This window comes from Pteropus medius, unplaced genomic scaffold (assembly GCF_902729225.1).
Source record: "Pteropus medius unplaced genomic scaffold, Ma_sr-lr_union100, whole genome shotgun sequence".
Taxonomy (NCBI): Eukaryota; Metazoa; Chordata; class Mammalia; order Chiroptera; family Pteropodidae; genus Pteropus; species Pteropus medius.
The window spans coordinates 1,485,766-1,509,130 of record NW_024340847.1 but is presented as its reverse complement, the minus strand read 5'-3'; the positions used below and the strand labels follow the sequence as shown (position 1 = coordinate 1,509,130).

Sequence of the window (23,365 nt, the reverse complement as noted above, 5' to 3'; positions counted from 1 at the left end):
GGGCGTGGGACGCCTTTCAGGGAGAACGTCACACCGTCTTTCTCGGCGTCGGGCCCCGCACAGCCGCGGTGACCGGGGCCGTGTCTGGTAGGGCTCGCAGAGCGCTGCTCCGCTTCCTTCCGGCCTCCGATGGCGGCCTGTCCGCGGGCGGATCAGAAACTCCTTTCCACGGGCGAAGGGGCTGACGCCCTCCCTCCAAGGCCCAGCGTGCCCACTATGCACTGCGGCTCTGGTGAAAACGATGGCTTCGGGTGGGAAAGATGGCATTTTTGGATGGATGGCTGTTTACTTGTCTGTCCTTGGGTCCCTGAGCTGTCATTTCATGTCCCTAAACTTCGAGCTCCAGTCTCGGTGGGATTACTAAGACTGCTGTGAGGAATGAGTAGATGAACCCTAACCCAGAGGAGAAACTTGGCAAACGCCCTTTGCCTTCCAGAATGCTCCCAAGCCCCTTCCAGAAGCACACTCTGTGACTGCACACCACCTAGTGGCGGTGGTGGCTACCGTTAGCAGGTGTTTAGCCTGTGCTCATGGCACCCTGGCGAGGTGGATGTATTGTTGCCCATTTGCAGGTGAGTGAATTGGGGCTCAGCCAGGCTGTGCTAGTTTTCCAGGGCCATACAGCCACGATGGCGAGAGCTAGGCGTCTGGATCCTGTGTGTCTTGCCACCATTTATGATAATTACTTTTGCCGCTGCTTTTTCCCATACTATTACTTGTTCCTTGATTAGGGGTGATATTCTGTTTCCAGTGAGAGTGTATGACTGTCAGAGTTGATTCGGAACATTTTAGGGGGGCTTCTAGAATAAGGGTGATAGCTAAGCTGCATTCTGCTGGCCAACTGCAGTGGGTAGTGACTGACTGGAGAGTATGTTGAGGATTTAGGGTTACGAACAGGTGCCGGCTGTGGCTGTGGGACTGGCGAGTGTCTGGATTCCATCATTCCTGTCCTAGAACCTGTATGGGATGGCCAGGTAACGTTCCGGCCACCGCACGGCCACCAGCCTGGTAATGTGATGGCAGCGTGTCCTGGCTAAGCATAGCTGTAACTTGCCGTGTGCTGCGAATGTAACTTAGAACATTTCTGCGTGAATTAAATTAGGTTGAATTTTGTATCTAAAACATTAGGGTGAAAACATTTGGAAATTTAAAGAGAATTTTGTTATGAGGCTAATCAACGTATAGGTGAATTTTAGTGTTTTCCCCACATATTACCTAGATTTGTTGGGTGCGATTACAAAAGGAACCAATTAATGCTGCTTATGAAGTGTTACACATGGGCAAATATTGCTTCTAAATGTCATGTGCCTTCTTGAATAATATTTATGTTATTTACTTAAAGAATTATTTGATGGAATGGTCCGCTTTATTAAAATACGCAAATATTCTCCATTTGCTCATTTCTCAGCAAGCTACTTATAAGTATTTAATTTCCAGAAACCAAAACGCAGCCTTGTTGGATCAGAGTTTTGTCCATAATCAGTATGTAATCCAGAAAAACTAATAATTATAAAAATATAAAATGTTTCCTTCGTATAAACTTACTGTAGTCACTCTCTGCCACTTTCGGCGATTCAACAGAAAAAAAGTTAGAACAAGCACGTGCCACAGGAAGTTCTTTTACGAAGGGATGTCATCAGGCCCGCAGCTCTGCCTTCCGGGATAGGGGAGCGGGGAGCGTTTGAAGTGGCTGCATCGTGGTGTCATGTGCACCTGTGTGACTGCTTACCTGGCCCGAAAGAACCCGGTGCCCTCCTCGGGAAGCTGGAGCTGGCTTTCCCCCGGAGTGATCCTGAGGGTTCAGCGTCACCAGTCGTGCGAGCGGAGCGGCACGGTGCCGGAGCACATGGTAGCAGCACAGTGAACGTTGCCACCCTGTCCTTGTAACGTAAGGAAGAGAGGCATTGAAAGTATGAATTTGGCAGCCGCCGAAGTAAACAGTGCTTTGTTCTGCGGGACACAGAGAAATGGGAGCAGCGCAGGCCACCTGGGCGGGAAAGCCAGCCTCCCGGTGGCGGTCCTTTGCTGCCTTATTTGTAAGAGGCTGCCGGGGTGCTGCGGCAGAAAGCCTGCCATTTGTGCGAGCTTGCTTTTGGGGTCGGACTGCATTCGTAGGGTTCTTCTCTTCCTGCCTGCTCAGAAGGGATTCCCAGGTGTTCTCTGGAGAGGCGATACGCACATACCCGATCTTGTTCACGGGGTAGAAGATATTTTAATTCCTGTATGATTTTAAGAGACGTTGCAAAAATAGCACAAGGAACTCTGTATGCTCTTTATCAGATCGACCAGTTGGTGGTTTTGTGCTTTGCTGTGCTTGCGTTGTCATTGTCTCGCTTTCTGCCCTCGCTCACACAGACACACGCACATTTTTTCCCAAACCATTTGAGAGTGGGTCGGAGACACAGGGTATCTCAGAGCAGAAGGCTTCTCTTACAAAACCCTAATTGTACATGATCAAAAATCAGGAAATTTAACACTGAAGCTGCTCTGCTGCCTGAGCCGCAGCACATGTCCGGATCCATCAGTTGACCCAGTGCGTCATTTGTAGCCGCCCCCCGACCCGGCACGCAGCCCAGAGCCACGCACCCGCTACAGCCCCCACGAATCTGGAACGGCCCCTCCGCCTTCCCCTGTGTGCCCGGCCCTGTGTTTAAAGAGGAGAGGCTGAAAGATTTTGCCAAAGGCCTTTCTATGCGCTTCGTCTGAGTTTCGTCGCGGTCAGCGTCAGGCCTGCAGCTTTGGCGGGAGCAAGTGGAAGGGCGCCGCACGGTGCCGTGTCTTCCTCGTGTGTCCCGCCAGCAGGTGCTAACACCGGCCGTCCCTCACGGGCTTCGACGGCCTGAGTGAGACGGTGCTCGCCAGGTGTTGCTACTGTAGAGTTGGTCTTACCCTTCGCGGGCGGCTGGTACTTCTGGGAAGACACTTTGAGGCTGTGCAGACGTCCCATTCCTTGTCCGAGTTCACTGTCCCTGGAGGCACCGATGGCTCCCTGATGCCAGCACTCCCTTTGTGTCTAGTGGCCGCCACGCTCCCCCTGGGGCCGCGCTCTCCCCTCCCTCGCTTGTGCATTTGTTCATTTACAGCAGCATGGCCTTCGAATTCTTACTCTGTCCAGGGAACTACCCACATTCTTCATTCGACCTCGGAGGGTCCCTCCTTGGCCCGGGAGAGCCCGGCTGCGCTGGCGCTGCCCTCGGATGTGTCTCCAGCGGCCTTTGGACACGCCTTACTCTCTGGCACAGGGTGTTCGGGTTTTCCTCGTGGCTTTCGGCCTAGGCTCGCAGCCAGTCCTGCCTCGACGCGCTGGGAGCGCCCCGGCTTGCTCACGGGTGTCACTGCTTCTGGGCCCTCTCAGCCGTGGCCAGTCCGTCTGCAGTGAATTTCAAAGAAAAACGAACCCGGCGGAGACTGCCCGCATCGGTTGGATTCTACCGTATGTTCCGTTTCTTGAAATAGGTCATTGACGTGACTAGAAAACGCAGTTTGCTGTATTTTCATTTTTTGAACGATAGTCATGTGGGAATTCCAAGAGGACTACACATTAAATATTACAGATGAGGCTCTCCGTGGGCCAGGGCGAGCGAAGGCATGTTTTTGGGCAAGGACTGAGGTCCAGAACGGCTGGCGGGGAGGGCCCATGTCTCCGGGGCTCGCCTGATCTCCACGGCAGGGGCGGAGGTGCCCTTGGCACACACAGGATGCATCTGGAGTCGTGCTTCGGGTCTGGTCTTGTTTGTTGTGCGTTTAGCAAGCCATATCGACAGCTAGCGGGCGGTGTCACTTCCCCGTAACTCACGGGGTGCGGGTCGTGTGTTGGTGCCAGCGTGTATGGGGAGGGCAGCGGGGGCGGACGTGGTCACAGCTGACCTGACTGGGGCTGAGGGGCTCTGTGTGCGGCCGCAAGGAAAGAGCAGCGCCTCGGAAAGCCAGCAGCGTGCCGGCCCCAGGAGTGTCACCGTCGGGCGTGTCCCTGTTGCAGATGCAAGCGGACAGCGTGGGTGTCGGAGTATGCAATAGGGACACCTGACGAAGTGACTGGGTGGGCGGGCAGTGACAGAGCACCTCAGCCGAGGGGAGAGCATGTGCGAGGCTCCCGTGGCAGAGGGCACGGCCAGTGTCCTCACGGGAGGGCGAGGGCCACGCGAGAGGGCCGGGAAGGAGGGGCCGGGACACGAGGTGGTAAAGGACAACTCGATAGGAAGTCCAGCAGTCGGGGGGCTATAGGGTGGGCTGCTGGGGGTCCCCCAGGGATAGCCTGACCTCCACCTTCTGCCTGCCCACCGGCCACCCTTAGCCAGGTCAGACTCACCGTTGGGTGGGGGCTCCCGCTGGAGGAGCGGGAGCTGGGAGTCGCCTGGGGAGGCCGCGGGCAGAGGCGCCACCCCGCAGCCTTGTGGTTCAGACCAGGGTGGCACTGTGGATGTCGAGAGCCAGGGCAGCAGCCCCCTCTGCGGCCCAGGGCTTTGCCCTGTTTCTCCACAGGCCAGCAGGTTTGGCTTCCGCAGGCTCTGCCCAAGCCGCTGACTCTCGAGAGGGAGGGTGGTAGGAGCGAGCGCATGGGTAGCCGTGCCACGCTGTCGCCGGGCTGTCAAGCTCAGTGTGCCTGCCAGCCGGGGCTCTCCGTCCAGCCGGGGGCTCCGTTGCAGCGTGGCCTGATCCCCGCGTGTTGCGGGGCGCTTCAGACCTGCCTCGCTTACCCGTTTGGCGAGCTCGCCACACGGAGGCTGGTTCACGCAGGGAGCAGGTGGGCCCCGCGACGGGGCAGCGTCCTCCCCACGCCGCAGCGTTCGGCGAGGGGGTCGACCCCGCGCCTGGCCGACAGCGTTCGCCCGCCCCCTTCCCTCTCCTCCAGCGAGGATGGAGCACAGCCGGGGACGTGTTTGTGCTTAGGGACTCGGCCTCGCACGCCCGTCACTCATCGCCCAGGTTTCGAGCGAGCCCTGTGAAGATGACGGGGCCGGCCCGGCATTGTTGCCCGTAATGGGGACCCGCTCCGTGAGGCCCGGCCCATGAGGCCCGCGCGTCGCCGTGACAGGGAAGTAGGCCTTATCGGAAGAGAATTCCTGAGAGGCCTCCCCGGGACCCTAACCACTGTCCTTCTGTGTGTCCTGACAATGTTATCTGTCCTCTCAGTGCGGAGTATCAAATGTCTGTCATGAGTACAGAAATTAATTTAATGTCACCTGAAGACATGCAATTAATCTTTCAGAGGTTTTCATAATACCTTTACAGAAAGAGTTGCCAGTTTGGCGGATTTGGATTTTGGGGTTTAGAAGAAGATAAGGAAAATTAATTTTTCATCAGGGTTAATACAAGCTAGCAGGGCCACAAAGGCTGAGAAAAATGGTTGGGGAATTTGTCAAGTGTTGTCACTCTAGAATAATGCTGCTTAGCGTCTGATAGGTGTAATCAAGAGTTGAGATTTCTATAGAGAGGGATTAATCAATTTGCTCACTAGTGAATGCGAGTCAGTGATATCACTTCTTCATGGGGTTTAAGAATGAAAATAAGATTTGATCTGTCAAATTGCAAGATGCCCTGACAGTATCGATGGGCCTTTTTATCTGTACGTTTAAACCGTTCATTATAAATATATTTGTCCTGCTAACGTTGGTGGCTGCAAACCACATTTTTTTTTGTTATGATTAAGCTGATAAAAAGTATTCCCTAAGCTTACTTATTTCAGGTAGTGCGTCTTACATTTAAGACAAACTGCTCTAAACGTACATCTTATAGTTTTCTTTAAAAGATAATCGTTTATGGAAAAAACCAACAACAAAATATTTCCGGTCTGGTCTAAGATAGGTCAAACTTTCTTTCTTCTCGTCTCTTCTGGAGGAAGTGAAAGATATTTAAAATCGTATCTAAACGCACTGCTGTATAAGGAATTTAGTGAACTCTTGCCGCCCTAGAGAGATTCACTTTCAGAGTGAACTTACTTTTTTGGAATAGAACGTAATCTGCCGTCCGCAGATGACCAGTTATTTCCTTATGTTAAGGTAACAGGTTTCTAAAATTCTTAATTTGAATCGATAGTATTTTTGAATTTACATAACTAAGTACTAACCATTTTAGGATCTCTTTCGATTCTGTAACTACGTGCTTAAATTGTTTGAAGACCCCTAAGTAAACAGGGGGCTTCAGTTTGGAGTTTGGCGTGGTTCTCATTCACCTTTCGTCTGTGTGTGACCGTGGGTGTAAGAATACGTGCCCGGCCACAGCCTCGTGGTGAATAGTTTTTGACTCTTTCCTAGTGTTAACCAGAATATCCCTGGAATTTAAATACAGTTCCTCTCAAGAATTAGTTTTTCATTGTGCTAATTTGAAAGAGAGTAATTACTTTCTTAGGTGGAAACAAAGTCGAACTTTGACTTTCTTATGAAATGACATCACTTCCTGTTTTATTTAAGCCCCGCACGCTCCGTGCGGTTTTCCACAAAACAAAGCCCGGCATTCTAGTTACCCGAATCGGATGGCGGTTAGTCCCTTCTCTGTCTGTCTCTCTCCACGCCTGCCGAGTGTGGGATGGGGGGCCCGCTCTCGCCGTGCGGGGTGGACGTCATCTTGACCGTAGCCGACTGCAGAGCTTGCCCCGGGCTCGCTCTCACTTCCCGAGAAGCGGCGGACAGGAGCGAGGCTGTCGTCCTCACAGCCCCTGCCTGACACATCCCGTCTGTGTCCCTCGTTGACTCAGCGGGACTTTGTCATCCCCCTGCCCTGCACCTGATTCCGTCCTCTGTTCTGAGGACGCCGTGGTAAGCCGTGACCACGCTGGAAGCATAGTGGCGATTACTGCTGTGCCCACAAATAAAGCAGTACGTGGCCTGGGGACGCTGAGGATTGCGGTGCTGGTTCAGGCCGCTGCCTCGAGTGAGCAGGCCCGGCGGGGGCGCCTCCCACGCAGGGAGCAGTGGAGAGAGGCCCGATGCCATGCGCGTGAGCTTGGGCGCTGGAGACAGCGGTGGGCGAGGGGGCCCAGCTCCACACAGCTGTCACCGACGTGAGCCCTCATTTCTTCTCAGGCGATCTCTTTGAAGGCCGAAGTGGAGAGGCTTTTTGTGATGCCTGTATTTCTGAATATTAAATGGGGACCAAGCCTCTGAAAACAAGTCAACTTTTCTTGAAAGGAGAAGAAAAATTTAGAACTTTTTTCAGAATTCACATCTGACGTTATTATGGTCAGACGTAAGTCGATGACAGTCTCTTATCCCAAACAACAGTGAAGAGAATTTTTATTAACTAAACATTTCCGTTTTCATTTCCCGGTTTAGAAATCATCTGATCACCACAGTGTTACATTTTTATCACCCAAATATTTATACACATTGTGTACCTTAAAATAGTCCAATAATAATATCCTACTTTTGGTACAAGCTTTTATAATTAAAGTTTGCTCTGTAGATCATCTTGATTTTAGCTTTGGATCGCTAATGAAAGAAATTACGAAATACTCTCTTGTCCGTTGTTTATACGGACATAGTTCTTTTTAGGCCACATATACCAGCTGATTATCTGTTTCTGCCAGGCGTGTTTTCTGATGCACATAATTGTATTGCCGACCCGAAGGCAGGCCTTTTTACTGTCATCGTAGCATTTAGTAAATAATGTGTTTATTAATTGACAGTGGCTATAACCTAGTATCTTGATGCTACAATCCTTTTTTATAGCACACTTAGAACTACTCAGTTTTTTGAAGTATAATCTACTACTGATTGGTTTATTCAGTAACTATTTCAGTGCTGTCTATGAGCAGAAATTTTGGCTTGGTGAATAAGACAGACTTCCTGGGGTCCAAACCACTGGCTTCTGCAGACGTCTACGGAATCACGTGTGCTCTACGGAATCACGTGTGTTCGGTACACTTGAACTTTGACCTGGAAAGAGAAGCGTCACGGGAGTTTCCTTAGAGCCCCTAACTGTATGAAGCAGACTTCCCCGGAGAGCCACGCACACACGGCCTGTCCATGTGCCCGCATTAGTGAAGGTGGGGACCAGTCAGACCGCCGTGCAGCGGAGCCGTGTGGAGTGCTCCGTGGGCCAGTATGACGTGCCAGCCTGTCTGAAAAAGGTGTTTTCAAGGCCAGTGTCACTTAACACTTGCATGGTAAATTTATGAGTCTTGTACTAACATGGTTTCAGTAAGGTTTTAGACGAATTAACAAATGGTGGCTCACTGGCTCCTAAGAAAATTGGGGATCTGTGGTATATGTCCTTGCAGTTTTTCAGCTTTTTAGTGTAGAAAATTTTTGGCAGACAGGAAACTAGAGTGTTCTCATCACTTCTTAAGGTTAAAGACTTTGGAAAGTTGTGCATTTAGAACAGGCCCTCCCTGCCCGACAGGGCGCCTGCTCCCAGCCTGGCTGCAAGAACCCATGGAGGAGGTCCAGGGAGCACAAAGCGCAGCCTCTCTGCTTCCGTGGGTCACGGCCCTGCACACCGCCTGCCTCTCCACGGTGCTCACGTGCTCATTTGGGGTGTCCTTCCATCAAGTAGAAAGGACTCCCGGCAAAAGCACACTTCAGGCAGTAATGACGCACATCGTAGAGGCAGAGTCACAGAACTTTGGGAGACCCTCTTGGGTCAGCCGTCTGCAGCCCTGGCTGGACACCACCATCACCGAAGAGCCTTAGAACATGCTGTGCCCGGGTCCCGGCTCTGGGTTAGAGCCCGGGGTCACTGGCATCCAGAAGCTCCCCGGTGAGGGATGTGCGGACTGGTCTGAGCTGATTCAAATGGGATTGGTCCCTAGGAAAGAGCACTCGGCCGGGCACCACGAGGTCGGGTGTGAGCTGTCAGTGCTTAGTAGGGGCCTTTAGCAGGCTGACGCAGCCCCTCTGGCCCTGGTCTGCTGAGTGTCTTTCTGACGCGTGCTGTCCCTGCACTGTGTTTCTTCCCCCTCTGAATGTGGTCTCCGCCGCGTTGATGGATTTCCAGTGTTGAACCAGCCTCGCATGCCGGGGTCAGCCTGCTTGGTCCTGGCACAGGATCCACTCTCTGTGCTGCTGAATCAGTGTGCTGGTATTTTGGTAGGGTTCTTTCACGTGTGTCCCTGAAGGATATTCTTTGTGTCTTTCTTTTCTTCTGAGGTCTTTGTCTGGCTTCGGTATCAGCGTAATACCAGCTTCGAGGAGGGAGTGGGGAAGTTCTCTGTTTTCTGGAAGAGACTGTAACATTGGTAATCTTTTTTCCTTAAATAGTTGATGGATCCACCAGCCAATCTGTTTGGGCCCGGGTTTTTCTTTGTGGGAGGTTTTTAATGATCAATTCAGTGTCTTAGATTTTCAGATTGTTTCTTCTTGAATCAGTTTTGGTATCTTGCATCTTTTATGGAATTTGTCCATTTCATCTAAATTGCGTAATTTGTTGGTGTAAAGTTGTTCAGAATATCCTTTTAACTTTTATAGTGTTACTTACAATCCCTTTTCTATTTTTGATTTTGGTCATTTGTGTTTTCTCTCCTTTTTTCTTGACTAGTTTAAAGGGTTATTAATATTCTCGATCTCAAAAATCCAACTTTTGGTTTTATTGATTTTTTCTCCTCTATTGTTTTTCTGTATACTTTGTCATTCATTGCCTTTCCCTGTGAGCTTATCATGTCTTTCTATTTTGGGTTTGATTTTTTTCCCATAGCTTCTTGAGGTAAAAACTCAAGTTATGGAGTTGAGATCTCTTTTCCTTTGATGTAACCGCTTTACTTGTATCTCCTAGATTTGATGGGTTGTATTTCCATTTTCATTCAGTTCAAAACATTTTTGTTCGATATTTTATTCTTATTTCTTAGCCTGGTCTCCGAGGGGTCACCCCTGTTGCTGCACAGCTTAGCGGTCAGCCTTTCAGGCAGGAACCTGGGCTCTCATCTCCTGCCAGCCCCTGGGGCCCTGCCAGCTGCATGGCGAGGGCTCACCTGTGCCCTCAGTAGCTCTTTCAGCGCCAGGGTTTCCTCATTAAGTTTCTCGGATTTCTGGCTGGTCGAGTGTCGTACCAGACAGGACGGAGCCCGGGGCCAGCAGGTTTGTGGGCGTTGCGTCCCTCATGCCCTCCGCCGAGCTTGCCGCTCCTGCTAACGGTGTTGCGGGCGCTTCAGGTCGGCCTTCTGGGTTTTCCTCCCCGACCCACCCTGAGAAAACTGCTCCGTCCGCTCAGGAATGGATGCGGCTCCGTTTCTAGCTCCACCTGTGCCAGTGTCCGGAGTTCCGAAATGCTTGTTTTGGGTGGTTTTGTCCAGTTCCGTGCTTATTTTGAGGAGAAGGGATTTGACTGTCTCTCCATGCTTCCATAGCCAGAAGTCTCATCCCGTGTGCCATTTTTAATCTCATCTTTTCCCCTTAGGTCCCATTGGTTTGGGCAGTTTTTGCAAACATCTTATCTACACCCCTCTGGCGCCAGCCCCTTACCTTTCCCCTGGTTCCATTAAACTGTCTCCAGAAGACGGGTTCAGAGGGGAGAGAGAGACCGGAAATACCCGGGCTGCTCCTGAGCCGATTGGCCGGGCTCCTCTGGGAGATAAGTGTGGCCGAGCAGTCTGCAGAGGAAGGTTACTGACCTCTGCCCTTTATGCCAGGGGCAGATGCTGCTGGTAAAAGTCTGAATCTGCTTTTCACGTTCAAGCATCCATTTCTGTTAGGGTGACAGAGTTTAGCAGGGCGAGGTCTGACTTCCTTGCTAGCCACGCTTCCTTTCCTGGCCACCAGCTAGCTCCTTGTTGCAAGACGCCACACTTAACACATCTGGAGGCAGGTGCCACCTGGCAGTGTCATGAGCGTAGGCGTGCAGCTTGGATGTGCACTTGCTTCCTAATTGATGAGCAGTTTTTAAGGTCAAGGAACGAGGGGAACGTTAGTAAAACCCAAAGGCTGCATTTCCAGTTTTGTAAAGCTCTTGCTAGAACATCTGAGTCCCTCCCCTGAAATCGATGACAGTGGTTGCGGATGGCACTTGCGACTCAGATCGCGGGAGGAAGGGCGACTGGGTGCTCCCCACCTGTAGCGCTGGGCCAGAGTGGCGTGTTCAGTGAAGTGTCCGCAGAGGAAGCGGGGGCTGGGACACGCACCACGGCCGGGGACCGCGTGCGTTGGGACGATGGCACGTTTATGTTAGCTCTGAATAGGAGCTAAAGGTTTAAAACGCTGCTTGCGTGAACTCGCAGATTCTGACAAACTCGCTCGTGCAAATGGGAAACACGTGTTAAGTGAGAAGTATTTTTAAAGTTCAGCAGTATTTTGCTGAACTTAAACAGCATTCACTTTAATTTAGACCTCGCGTGAGTACAGTAGTCAAAGAACTTAGTGTCTGAAATTTCAAAAATGTTATCGAAACCCAAATGCTGTCAAATGAGAACTTTCCCAGTGGCCCTGGCGAAATGACAGGTTTGGTCTTCCCGCGTTTGCTGGTGTTCTGCCCCCACCGAAACTGACGGCCGCCGGGAGGGTCGTCTGGCTGTGCGGAGGGAGACTAACCAGCCGCTGCCTGTTCTTTCAGCAGGGAGGAGAGAGCGATGGCTTTTTTCACCCTGAGGGCCAGCCCCAGCGGCTCCCCCAGCCCCCGGAAGTGAGGCAGCAGCCCGTCCGCAAGGTGACGCTGACCAAGGGGGCCCTTCAGCAGCCGCAGCACCTGCCGGTGGGGGCTCACATGCACCCAGCAGGCCCGCCCGGCATCAAGAGCATCCAGGGACTCCACCCGGCCAAGAAGGTACGCCTGTCCCCGAGCCCGCGCCCAGGCCGTGCAGCCAACTTGGGCTTGGATGGCGCACAGTAGGGATGCTCAGACATGTGAATGAAGGGGCCTTCGTTGCCTCGGCTTCCTCTCGTGACCTCGTGGTACATCACCTGGGACATCGCCCACCGCCCAGCACGCGGTGCTCCTGAGACAGCCCCGCCCGCTGGTTCTCCAGACTCTGTAGTGGGGGGACCAGGTGTCGGCTTGTCCGTTCCCTTCTGGTACCCCAGCAGGCAGGCGGGGCCCCCAGGCGTTTGGGGGCGAAGTGCCCTACCCGAGAAAGCGGCTCTGACCCTGGTGGTCCCCCTTCCCTCGCCCCGTGGAGTGCGTGGCACTTTCTTCTCCAGCTCAGCCTGCCAGGCGGGGCGCGGGCACCCCACACCCCTGCTGGGGCGCAGCCGTCCTGTCAGGGGGCCGAGTGTAAGTTCTTCCCTAGCAGAGGCGTGGCCGCCTTGTCCGCTCACCCTGGGGGCGGAGCGCCCCTTCCCTTCCCCTAGCGACGGCATCTCAGTAACTCCCCCAAAGCCTTCCCCTCTCTGCCTGACCTTGAGGTCCCCTCTTCGTGTAGAAGCCGGACGCCCCTTGTCTGATGAAGCTACGCAAGGGAGGGAGAGAGGCAGAATACCTGCCTTGATTTTCTTGTAGAATGCTCTGGAGTCCACTCACTCATCCTACCTGCTTGTCTTGCTGGTAACACTAAGCAGTGGTGTCAATGAAGTGTTTAAATTACTTCGAATGTATTAGCTCGTAAATACTTCATGATATAAGGCGAATAGGATTGTTCCATGTTTACAGCAGGAGACGGGCGCACAGACACAGTAAGTCGTACCTTCAGTGTAGTCTTTAGATTGTTTCAGTCCAGATTTTCTTGAGTCAGGTGTTGTCCCTGGATGTATTACGAGAACGACCTTAGAAAAATACAGTCCCCCCCACCACGCCCGCTTCTGCTACATGCATAAATGAAGCTCCCGGGTTTCCTCGTCGTCACCTCAGTCTGCTCTCCTGTGACGGAGGACGGTCAGGGACCCTCTGCAGATGGGGCTCTAAGCAGACGCATCCGGCAAAGGACGCCTTTATCAGAGTTGTCAGGAACGGCCAGAACACAATTCAGAACACAACACAGGGATTCCTGTTCACCCCTGGTTTCCGCCGGTGCCCCTTGCAGCTTTGACGTGTATTTGCAGGTGTAACTTGAAATACGCGTCCCACTGTCCAGAAACCCTTCACAGGAGTAATTTCGTTGCCTTCTGCAGAGTGTTGAGAAACGTTACGGTTTTGTTTGTCCCTTTGGCGGTGCCCCTTCGTGTCCTAAGGTCCCATTCTGACTCCCATCCACCTCCCTCTCTGCCCGTTTCTGAGATAGAATGGGCGGTCCTTTTTTTGTCCATTTCTACCCACACTCCAGGGCCGAACCTGGGCAGGACGTGAGGGCAGCCTGGCCCCTGGCAGCCTGGCGCCGCTTCGTACCACCCCGCTGGCCACGTTCCCTACGCCGGACGAGTTTTGTTTTAGAGAAAGGGCTTGGCATTGGCGCTTTATCTGATTTTCTACTTAGAAAGTACCAGGAAGATAGACTGTGCCTTCTTCTTCAACAGCGATTTTGGACCCTGGGCAGCTTTTAAAAGTTCTGAGGTCTGGGCCCCAGCTTAGATCAGTGATGTCATGATTTCAGAGGGCTGGGTTTTTGGTTTTTACGTTGAAAGCTCTGCAGATGAATGCGATTTGTTGCAGAATCTGCCTTTTCGGTTCGCGGGCGGCCAGTGCACGTTCTCACAGAATGAGTTTGGTCTGTGATGCGGTGGCCCGTGGGGACTGCGGTGGCTGTGGGCAGCACCACAGACAGTTCACCCATCCCCACTGGGTGGGCCTGGAGCACGGAGGGAGAGATCCGGGCTCTGGGCCGTGAGGCCCCGCCCCATGCTGCTTGCGGCAGGTGTGTGGACCTCGCGGTCCTGCTGCTGCTCCTCGGAGCGGGGGGACGCGGCGCCCGGCTCGGGTCTCCCTCTCCCTCCCACGCCTGCCAGGCACTTCTCTGATGCAGAGCCGCAGTGAATGCCGTAGCTCCTGGCTTCCAAGTTACCTGCTCACTTTTAGGTCTTACTCGTGAAAAGCCCCAAAGCGTGCTCATCCAGCAGGTTCTCTTGTCGTCGGCAGGTCCTCATGCACGGGAGAGGCCGGGGCGCGGCAGGGCCGATGGGCCGCGGGCGCCCGATGCCGAACAAGCAGAACCTGCGGGTGGTGGAGTGCAAGCCGCAGCCCTGCGTCGTGTCTGTCGAAGGCCTGTCGTCGTCCACCACCGACGTCCAGCTGAAGAGCCTGCTCACGTCGGTGGGGCCCATTCAGGTAGGCGCCCGGCTCCCCGCGGCGCGGCCGCTTCCCACCTCACGCCCCTTTGTCGGTCACCGCGTGTTAAAGCAACACAGTGAGAAGAAAGACAGGTGCTTTACCTACTGTGCACACTTGCTGTCTGAGCTTTTGCCCCAGAGTTGGATTATTTGGAAATTTTCAGAACCTCAGTTAGAAACTTTACGATATAATTATTCTAACTGCACAGATTTTCCTTTGAAACCCTCACGTTATCTTACAGTTCGCATACGTACCCGAACACACAGGTTTTCTCCCATGTCAGCCTTGTTTCGTTGGTGATAATTTTGAAGTTTGGAAGTACTCAGCCTCTTGGTCCTAATTTCTGGAAACAGCCTCCCATGCTGACCACTGTGGAACTTGGATTTGATTTTACAATGTGAAAGAAATACTGCGAACTGTATTTCGGTGTCAGTTTCTCGAGAGGCTAATTCTGAGTGCTTAAAGATCTGGCCGAGCCGCCTCCAGCTGGCTCTCCTGTCCGTCATGCAGCAGGCCTCCGCGGAGGTCCCTGATCCGTCCAGCACTAGAGCCCTGTGGGTGATGAGCCAGGAGGCGGCTGGCCTGGTTTTCCTTGAGCAGCGAGTTGCCAGTCCCATTTCTTGGTCTTCCTGCCATGTGTCGCCCCCAGGCACGGCGGCCATCAGTGCCCCACCCTGTCTGGTCGTACTGAGTGCAGAGCGCTTTGTACACGTGACTGACGGAAGCTCTAGGTTCCTGAGTAGCGCACAGTGCCTGCTTTTCACACGATGTGAGCGGGAAACATTTTCAGGCGGGGGGTGATGCAGGCGATGCACACTGAAAATGTTTGAAGTCTCCATCTACTACTGCGAATCGTGAAAGTGAGGAGTGACGGATGAACGAGTGCCCTTCCAAACACCTGTCACCACTTCGCCCTCCCTTTCGGATCCCTAGAGAGATGATGGTCGGGTTGAGTCCCTTGTGTGTGTAGAAGTGAAACGTTAACCAAGAGCTTCGGCTTCTGTTTTTCGTAGAGTTGATTTCTCGTGCTGGGGGCAGGGCCAGTTCCTCCGGCATCAGAGACAGGAAGCCATGTTCAAGGGTCATCACTCCCAGACAGCCGACCATGAGACGCATTCATAAGATAGAGAGTGTTAGATACGCCAAAATGTGGTTGCCCTGAGCTGAGACTCTCAGACAAATGTTGGTGGAGAATTTGGGGTCGGATCACGGTTCAGCAGGAAGTGTGGACTTAAAAAACCAGAGCCTAGTGTGAGTCCCGAGGACGGGCGGTGTCATTTTCCGATGTCCTGGCGTCTCTCTGTTGTGGGTGATGACGGCGCTGGGGCCTGCTAGTAGTCTGGGCGTCGCTCCCTCGTGTGTACTCCTGACACCTCTCGTGCACACCCTGGCGCGTGACGCTTTTCAGGGTTCGTGTCTGAATTGGCAGTGCCATTCACTCTCCGTGGCCCTGGCTGAGGGAGGTACACAGTGGCTGCATTGCAGAAACGGGCTTGGAGCCATTGCTAAACCACCCCACCTTGGTCTCATCCATCTTCAAAATCGAATTTTGCATTTTGGAGTTACAGATCTCTGGGATGACCTTTTTTCTTCCCATTTGCTTTTTTTCCCCCCCTGTTCTGAAGAAGGGTTAGAGATCACTGTTACAAATAAAATTGGAGGGCAAGTGAATCTGAGCAGAAAAATGCTGGGTTATTTAATGGCTTGTTTTAATTAGAAAGAGAGAGATAGGAAAACGAGAAAGACGTTTTCTAGGTTACATCAGTTACCCTTAAAATGAAGTGGAGGGTCGGTCCCACATGCCACCGTAAAAGTCCCTGTGGAGCAGTGAATTTAGTGCTTCCGCAAGGGCCTGTCTGTCTGCCCTGGGAACAAAGCAGTGTGCTCTCGTTTCTCGCCAGTCTCGGTCCCACGGGATGCTTCTGAATGGGGGCGTAGACATTTAAACACTGCACTCTCAAAGTGCGAAGGTTCTTGATTTCACAGAGCCGTACCGGCCTGCCAAGCTCCTGCAGTCGTAGAATGATGTTGACTGTGTCAATTTCAAAAAAAAAAAAGCTTCTTAGAACGGGACAGTATAAATATATTTCAAAGGGACGGTGCCCAGAGGCTCTGGTCCCGCTCTGCTTTCCTGGTTTGAAGAAGAAAAAGATCCTTGAGCCTGTGCTGCCACCTTGCGTTCGTGTGTTGCAATAGCAGGTGGTGGCGTCTGGCCTAGGGAGGACCTTTGTTGTGTCTTCAGGCCCTTTCATTATGGACAATTGTGGTAGCCCAGCTTCGGGCTCAGAGGCTTTCTCGGTGTGGCGGTGGACTGCAGCGCGCTGACCATGTTGCTCTCACATTGGGATTCCCTTAAACTGTACTCCTTCGCCTTTCTAGAAATCCATTTTAAAGGCATTTGTGTATAGATTCATTGTTTATAGAATAAGGAAAAATGACAAGATTGTGTTATAAGTGGATGGGAGAAATGACTCAAGTACAGAAGCATGTTTTAGAATCTCGGCGCGGTAGGAATGAGACCCACGTGGTTCTCACCAGCAGCACGCGGGATCATGCGGCTGGCACCTCGCTCTGTGGGCGGATGGGAAGCGGGGGGTGGGGGGTGCAGGAAGCCGGCTTCCGGTGGGGCATGTGGGCTCACGGACAGATGAGCACGTGCCCAAGTGCTATCGAGTGGCACGTTCCCACCAGAGTGGCCTCTGGGGAGTGACCCTCACCTCCTGCTCCATCCTGGAAGACTGAAGCCAGGTTAACCCTTAGACCAGGAAGTAACTTCCGAGGCCCCTGCGCTTTATTATCTTTGTTTTCCTAATTGTTGGGTTTTGCCCAGAATTATGTTAAGAAAAATGGGTGGTTCTGTAATGAATGAAACACCACAGTGTAAAACCGAAAAGCGGTTTCCTCACCGGAGTGTGAAGTTTGTAATCACCGTTTCCTGCTGTGATCGTCACTGCACTGAAAAGCCACCACTGCCACCAACAACAGCAGCAGACGCTGGTGCCTGCTGGTGCCCCGCACTGCATTCCCACTCTGTCGCCATCCGCGGTCCTTGTCCCAGCAGTCCCAGGGGCGTGCCCAGGCCCCTCCTGGTAGCCGCTGCAGCGCAGGAGTCGGGCTCTGCGACGGGGCTGCGGCCAGGTCCTGTGCTGCTGATTCTTGCTGTGTGACTTGCGGACATGGCGTTTCACCTTCGTGAGTTTAGGTTTCTCCATCAGACGGTCATAAACCACGTGCGCTGCCAGAACTCTCGTCGTTCGCCGGCATCGCCAGGAGGGGAGGAAAATGAAAGACACGGGGGCCCCACGTGTCACCGAGGGAAGGTGTGGTTAAGCAGTGAGGACGAGACAGCGCGTGCAGCCTGCTGGTGCGCCCACCGTCAGCGCGTGTCCTCCTTCCCAGAGGGCTGTCCTCCTGCACCTGCCTCAGGCTGGCGGGGGGCGTCCTCAGGACCCACCAAGTTTGCCTCCCCTGGTGGGATCGGAGCCTCGGAGCACGTCCCGGCCACCCAGTGAGGTGGAGCCCCTTTGAGCAGCCACGGGAGGCAGGGTCGCGTTGGAAACCGAGGGCGACCGGCTCGGCGAGAACACCACCTCCTCCGTGTCTGGCTCCGACCGGCCGGGAAGATCTACTGGTGGCACCGAGGGAGCTGGCATCCTGAGTGACAGCAGCTCCGTGGTTTGCAGTTCTGGACATTGGGAAAGAAAGCAGTAGGGTTGTCAGACGTGGACGGCCAGAAAACCGACGTCACCAGGTTTAAAGGAGATTGGGGCACAGCCACAGGACCTGCAGTACAGCTGGAGCGGGTGCGAGTGGTAGGCGCTGTCACCAGCTCTGGGACCGCTGCCGGCAGGCTCAGGAGGAGAGGCGTCTGAGAGGCAGCGTGAGGACACAGGAGCCCACAGCGTTCTGCTTGTGCAGGACGCTGCGCGTGGGACCAGCGGTGGCCGGTGCGGATGAGGAGGGCCGTGCAAGGTCTTCGGGTTGTGTGAGAGCAGAGACGCGGCACCCTAGGGCACGTGTGGTGACCTGGACGTCGGGGACGCAGAGGCCCAGGTGGGGCATGGGCGTCAGAGCTGATTTCGTGACAGTGCGACACGGGGCTGCCTGAGACGCTGCTGCCGACGTCCCCTTCGGGACACTGTTTGCTGCCCTCGGTGACCCAGTGCCAGCGAGCGGTGACAGTGCCCCGCGTACAGAAGGAGTTATGGAATGAAGGGGTCCCGCGGGGGCCAAATGCGGCGTGGTTATGGACGAGAGGTGTCGTGGGAAGGAGGCGGACTCCACCCGGACTGCAGGTGCCGTCACGTGGGAGGCGAATGTCACTGTGCGGTCTCCAGGGGATCTCACCGTCCCCTAAACGAGCTGCTTTTAAAACAGTTTTACTAGTTGTGTTTAAAACAACTAATACTGTCTTTGGCTTCGGGCAGTTCCCCAAGGTGCTAGGAGGGGTCGGCTGGAGGGGAACAGCGTTTACTTGGCCCTCAGGACTGCGAAGTCAGTTCCGTGTCCCCACCCACCCAGTCCAGCTTATCTGTACACTCAGAGGCGCGCACAGGGCCCTCCTTCCAGAAGGAGGGAGAATGTGTCCGAGCGGGCAAGGGGCCGCGCGCTCAGCAGCACGGACACCTTCCACTGTGACTGGAGTGTCTCACGGCACTTCAGTCGTGTGGCCCCGAACTGTTGAGTGTGAACACAGGAAGTGCCAACTAAAGGGCACGTGAACTTGCATTTCACGATTTACAGCAGCACGACCAGCTCTTCTCAGAAACTGAAGATTATCTCGGAAAAGTGGACAGTAAATGAGGGTGAAAGTCGATACATTTGCTCTCCCATCCGCATGTCAGTAAGTGGGGGCTGGGGGGTCAGAGTGCGGACTTGAGACAGATTTTAACTTTGGTCTGTTCTGGGTGAATTAGGCGTTTATGTGAAAATGTGCTTCTGGGGTGTGTGTGGAAGGACGTCTTTTCAAAGCAGGATCCACTGGTCACAAAGAAGCCTTTCGGCTTTTCGTGCAAAGCATCTTTTCCTCTGCGCCCAAAGAAATCACAAATATTTGTCATTTCGATAGGTCGAATAGTGACAATTTCTGCAGTTTAATCCCATATCTAGAAAATAGGGCTCGCGATGGGAAAGAGGGCGCCACACGGCGGGCGGGGAGCGGTCAGGAAGCCGGCGCGGAGGCCGCCCTCGCCTCACTCTTGCCCACTGAGACCCAGGCCCTTCCTGTGCCGTACGAACGTAGCCGCAGGTCGTGCCGTCTTGACTGGTAGCTCCTCGAGTGGAGGTTTGAAGCCCTTAGATGGAAGTAAGCGAATCTTCCTACGTCAGATGCTTTACCATCTCACGACCTGGGAAATGGCGAGCGGGAGGCTCCGCGCCCTCACTTCTCATCACGCACGGGGAATGGTAGCCGCCGAGATCGGGAAACGTTTGTCTCGAGCGTCTTTTCAGAACCTCGATTCCATGGAAACCACCTGACAGGAAGGCGTGAGAGCAGGAAGTGACTCTCCAGAGCTCCTCGCCACCGGGCCTCAGAGAAGGCCCGGAGGGAAGAGCGGGCAGCCGATGTGGCCGGGTGGCGGAGGGTGCCCGTGTCCGGCTCGGAGGGCGTGGTGCTGGCCGGGGCGTGACCTGCCGAAGCGGTGTTTTGCATATGTCGTCTGGATAGATGAGAATTGCCAGGGAGGTAGAATTCGTTTGTGTTGGCGATGACCCCAGCGTCAGCCTGGCCCTGAATTTCGTCTGAACTCTAACGTATCCGTCTGTCCGTGTCTTTCACCGTGCGCAGCGTGACATTAACGTGTCTCTCTTTTCTCCCCCCAGAGTTTACAGATGCTCCCCCAGCAGCGGAAGGCCATAGCTAAGTTTAAGGAGCCCGCCCACGCGCTAGCCTTTCAGCAGAAATTCCACAGGTAGCCGGCGTCTCCGCGGATCGGGGTCGGGGGGTTAGGAAGACCTCTGTCTGTCTGCCGTCCGTTCTCTGTCCACGTCGCTGTCGCTTCGCGTGCGGTGCCTGTCTGCCCGGCACTGCCCGGAGGGCGGACGTCCCGGCTCGGCTTGGCGTCTCCGTCCCTCGGTGGCGTGTCTCTCACGAGGCTCTCCTCGAAGCGGACCCACCGCCCCGCCCCGCCCCGCCGTCCTCTGCCTCGGCGAGCCGGCCGCCGGCGTGCGCGCTCGCTCAGGGCCGCTGTCTCTTTCGCTCCCCGCAGGCACATGGTAGATCTGTCTCACATCAACGTGGCCCTGATCGTCGAGTGAGCTCTGGCAGGGAGGCCGACCTTGCACCGCACACACGCTGTGGGACGTCCTCGAGGAAGCCGCCGGCGCGGGACCCGCGAGCCGAGGTCTCTCTGCGCGCAGTCTTGCTAACTGTTGCCCGGGCGCCAGGCCGCCAGCGTTGGCGCCGGAAGAGCCGAACTGCGGGACATGGCGGCCGGAGCCCGGCGTTAGCTTCAGATTCTGTCGTCACCTCAGAACTACAGTTTTCGTTTCCTTTTGTTTCCAAAGTGCTCACAATGCATGTAGACATCGTTCCTCGTGGTCTCGCTGTGTGACCGACCACAGTGACGTAGGTTCAGGAAAGGGCGTCCATGTCACGGATCCTGAGTATTTTTCACAGCAAAGAACATTTGATAATGGTTGCGCTTATCTTCAGTGCAGGCTAGACGCACTTCCTCAGCCCGGCACAACGCGCGTCACCTTCTCAGAAAGCCCTCCCAGGGCTCTCGGACAAACAGGTGAAAATTTGGGTGACTGTGATTGGCAGTTGTATATCCTGGAAAGCAGGTGTGAGGGGGTGGTGATAGTTGTGTGGCAGATTCTGCTTCTTGTAAAGATTCTAGAAATGCCAACTGTGTGCTCCTAGTTCCCAAGGGGGCCGCCCAGCCCCTTTAGACTCTTCCCCGGTAAGGCGCGGGTGCACCGCACCCCTGCCCGGCGGAGGAAGCCCAACGCTTGAACAGGCCTGTTTGGTTTTTTCCTCTTTAAATGCAGTCCGAAGTGGCATATTTATATCATCGGCTCTGTGACATACGACATTCTTTGGGAAGCTGGTTGTCATCGCTTTAACTTTTTTTTTTTAAGGCATTTTGAGCGAGGATGCGCTGTCAGCAGACTTAAATGCAAGGTGGCATCGACCCTGGCACGTCCGTCTCGGTGGCACGAGGTGTGAGGGATAGCTGTCTCAGAGGGACAGCGAAGCCCAGAGCCCGTTGTGTGTGTCACCGCACATCTGCTTAAGTGATTCCGGGTCGGCTCCTTCAGTGGCATCCATGCTCCCCACAAAGCAGCCTCAGTGACAGTCGCTCTGGGCAAACACTAAACAAGTGCCTTACTGTGTCCCTGGCCCTGGGAGCCTCGCCGTCTGGGGTCGCTCTGAGGGACTGGCCACTGGCGTGCGTGGCCAGGGCGCCCTCGGACCTCCCTGCTGTGTTTGATACCTAGGCCGTCCCGTCAGACCCACTCGTAGAATTGAGGGAACTAGGAGCGCGTTGCCCCTTGGTGCCTCAGGCTAGCCAGGGGACACCGGGATGTCCCCCGTGCAGCCAGGCGCCCTGCCGTCTCTCAGCCTCCCGGCAGGAGCTAAGTCCCAGGCCATGCGGGCTCGGGCCATCTTGTTTGCACGGTTGACATCTGTATTCCTTTTCTAAACTAGGTGACCAGGGCTGGAGCGGGGCGTTGGGTGTGCCGAGAGTGAGCCTGGAGAGCGGAGGTGGCCGCCAGCGGCCGCTCTGAGACTTCCATTCCGGGGCACGCAGGCACCCCTCGGGCACACCAGAACACCCTCCAGAGCGCCCGTGACCAGTTTGGGAGGTGGCACTATGTACCCCCAGCTGCTTGGCACGGGCCGTCCCTGCCCGCTCTTCACAGGTAGACAGACAGACGCAGGCGCGTTGCATAAACGCACGGGGGCCCGGCAGCGTCCGCAGACTGCGCTGACGCGGTAAGTGCAGGAGCCGCGGCTCTCCAGTCCCGAAGCTTCCCGCTCGGGGCGGCGGGCAGGCTGACAGCCCTCCCTTGGTGCGAGGACTCATGGTGCCATCAGATGAGTTGAACCCATTTTTGCCGCTTTCTAGAATCGTCTGAGCGTGCCGTGGCTCTGAGACCCGAGTGCGTGGGCCTGCGCCAGCGGCATCAGCTGCTCCTCTCTAGTTCGCGATGACGCGCTGGTCCCGCGTGGGCGCGTCGCTCCACGCAGACCGCATGGCTGCTCCTGGGCCCGCGTCTGGCGCTGTCTGAGCGTCACGCGGGAGCCTGGGACGTGTGTGCGCGCACCTGTTTGCACACACACCCCAGCTAGTTTCCTCTGCGGCCACGTCCCTGAGCAGGTGTCTCCTACAGCACTGCTGAGGGCGCCCGAGGCTGCCGGCCGCAGTGGCCGCGGCCACGGGGACGGATCCCGTTAGGGCCCCGGCCCAGTGACAGACGTCAGTTTTGTTGCAGGAAGCCGCAGGGAAGGAGAGAAGCAGAAGTAGGAGGTCGTGCCGCTTCCATCTTCGGTGCCCTCCTCGCAGTGAGATCAGGCCGCCGTGAGCTGGGACCGCTCGCAAGATCTGTCGCAACCATTATCTTTGTTCTTTATTTATCATGCATTTAAAACGAGACGCGGACGCGGAGGCATTTGACACACTGTAAATACAGATCTTTTCAAATTAAAGTGTTATTGGAAATGCTTTCAATTCAACGACACCTTAGCTACTTGTTAGTTTTTTTGTGTTGTCTTATCAAAGTTTAATGGATACAGTTCCATCATTGTTGACGTGTTCGTGTGTATATTCGATTTTTATAAAGATGGGAGTAAGTCAATACATTTATCCTGACCTGTGTATTATTTGTTCACAAATTCAAGAAACTTGAAGCCAGTAAATATCAGTATATCCCATAAGGTAATACAGCGGGTGACTGTGTGGGACCAAGTCACTTTTTCTTTCTGCGTTATCTTGTTTTGATTGTGTGCTGTAAAGTCAGTCCACCCGGCTGCCTGTCTGAGCATACCCTTGCATTACTGTTGGTCTGGCCACGTTTGTTTATGATGCTGATATTCTTCTAAAGGAGAAATCTCGTCTCTTTTTTCTGAAAGAGATGTTGAGGGTCCCTCTTCTGGACAGGCAGCATCCTAAGTAGGTGCCTGTGGCCTCACCGGGGAGGGGAGGGGAGGGGACAGGGTGAGAGGGGCCGGGGGAGGGGCTGCACCAAAACTGCTCTGAATCTGGGTTGTCCTGATCATGATTTGTAAAGGTGCTGGAAAAATGATTGTTCACGCTCGGTTCTGCGGCGTTTCTGAATTGTGACAGAGCTTAGATCC

The 23,365-nt window shown here is 54.4% G+C and overlaps 1 protein-coding gene across 1 annotated transcript in view; it reads left to right on the top strand.

Moving 5' to 3' along the window:
- Positions 1-22,870, top strand: part of RBM33 (RNA binding motif protein 33) — a 96,164-nt gene extending 73,294 nt beyond the window's left edge. Inside the window, 4 exon segments of the mRNA XM_039837281.1 lie at positions 11,482-11,688; positions 13,870-14,058; positions 19,885-19,973; positions 20,271-22,870. Coding sequence (XP_039693215.1) covers positions 11,482-11,688; positions 13,870-14,058; positions 19,885-19,973; positions 20,271-20,319 — 534 coding nt within the window. The 3' untranslated portion in view covers positions 20,320-22,870.
- The last annotated feature ends 495 nt before the right edge of the window (positions 22,871-23,365 follow it).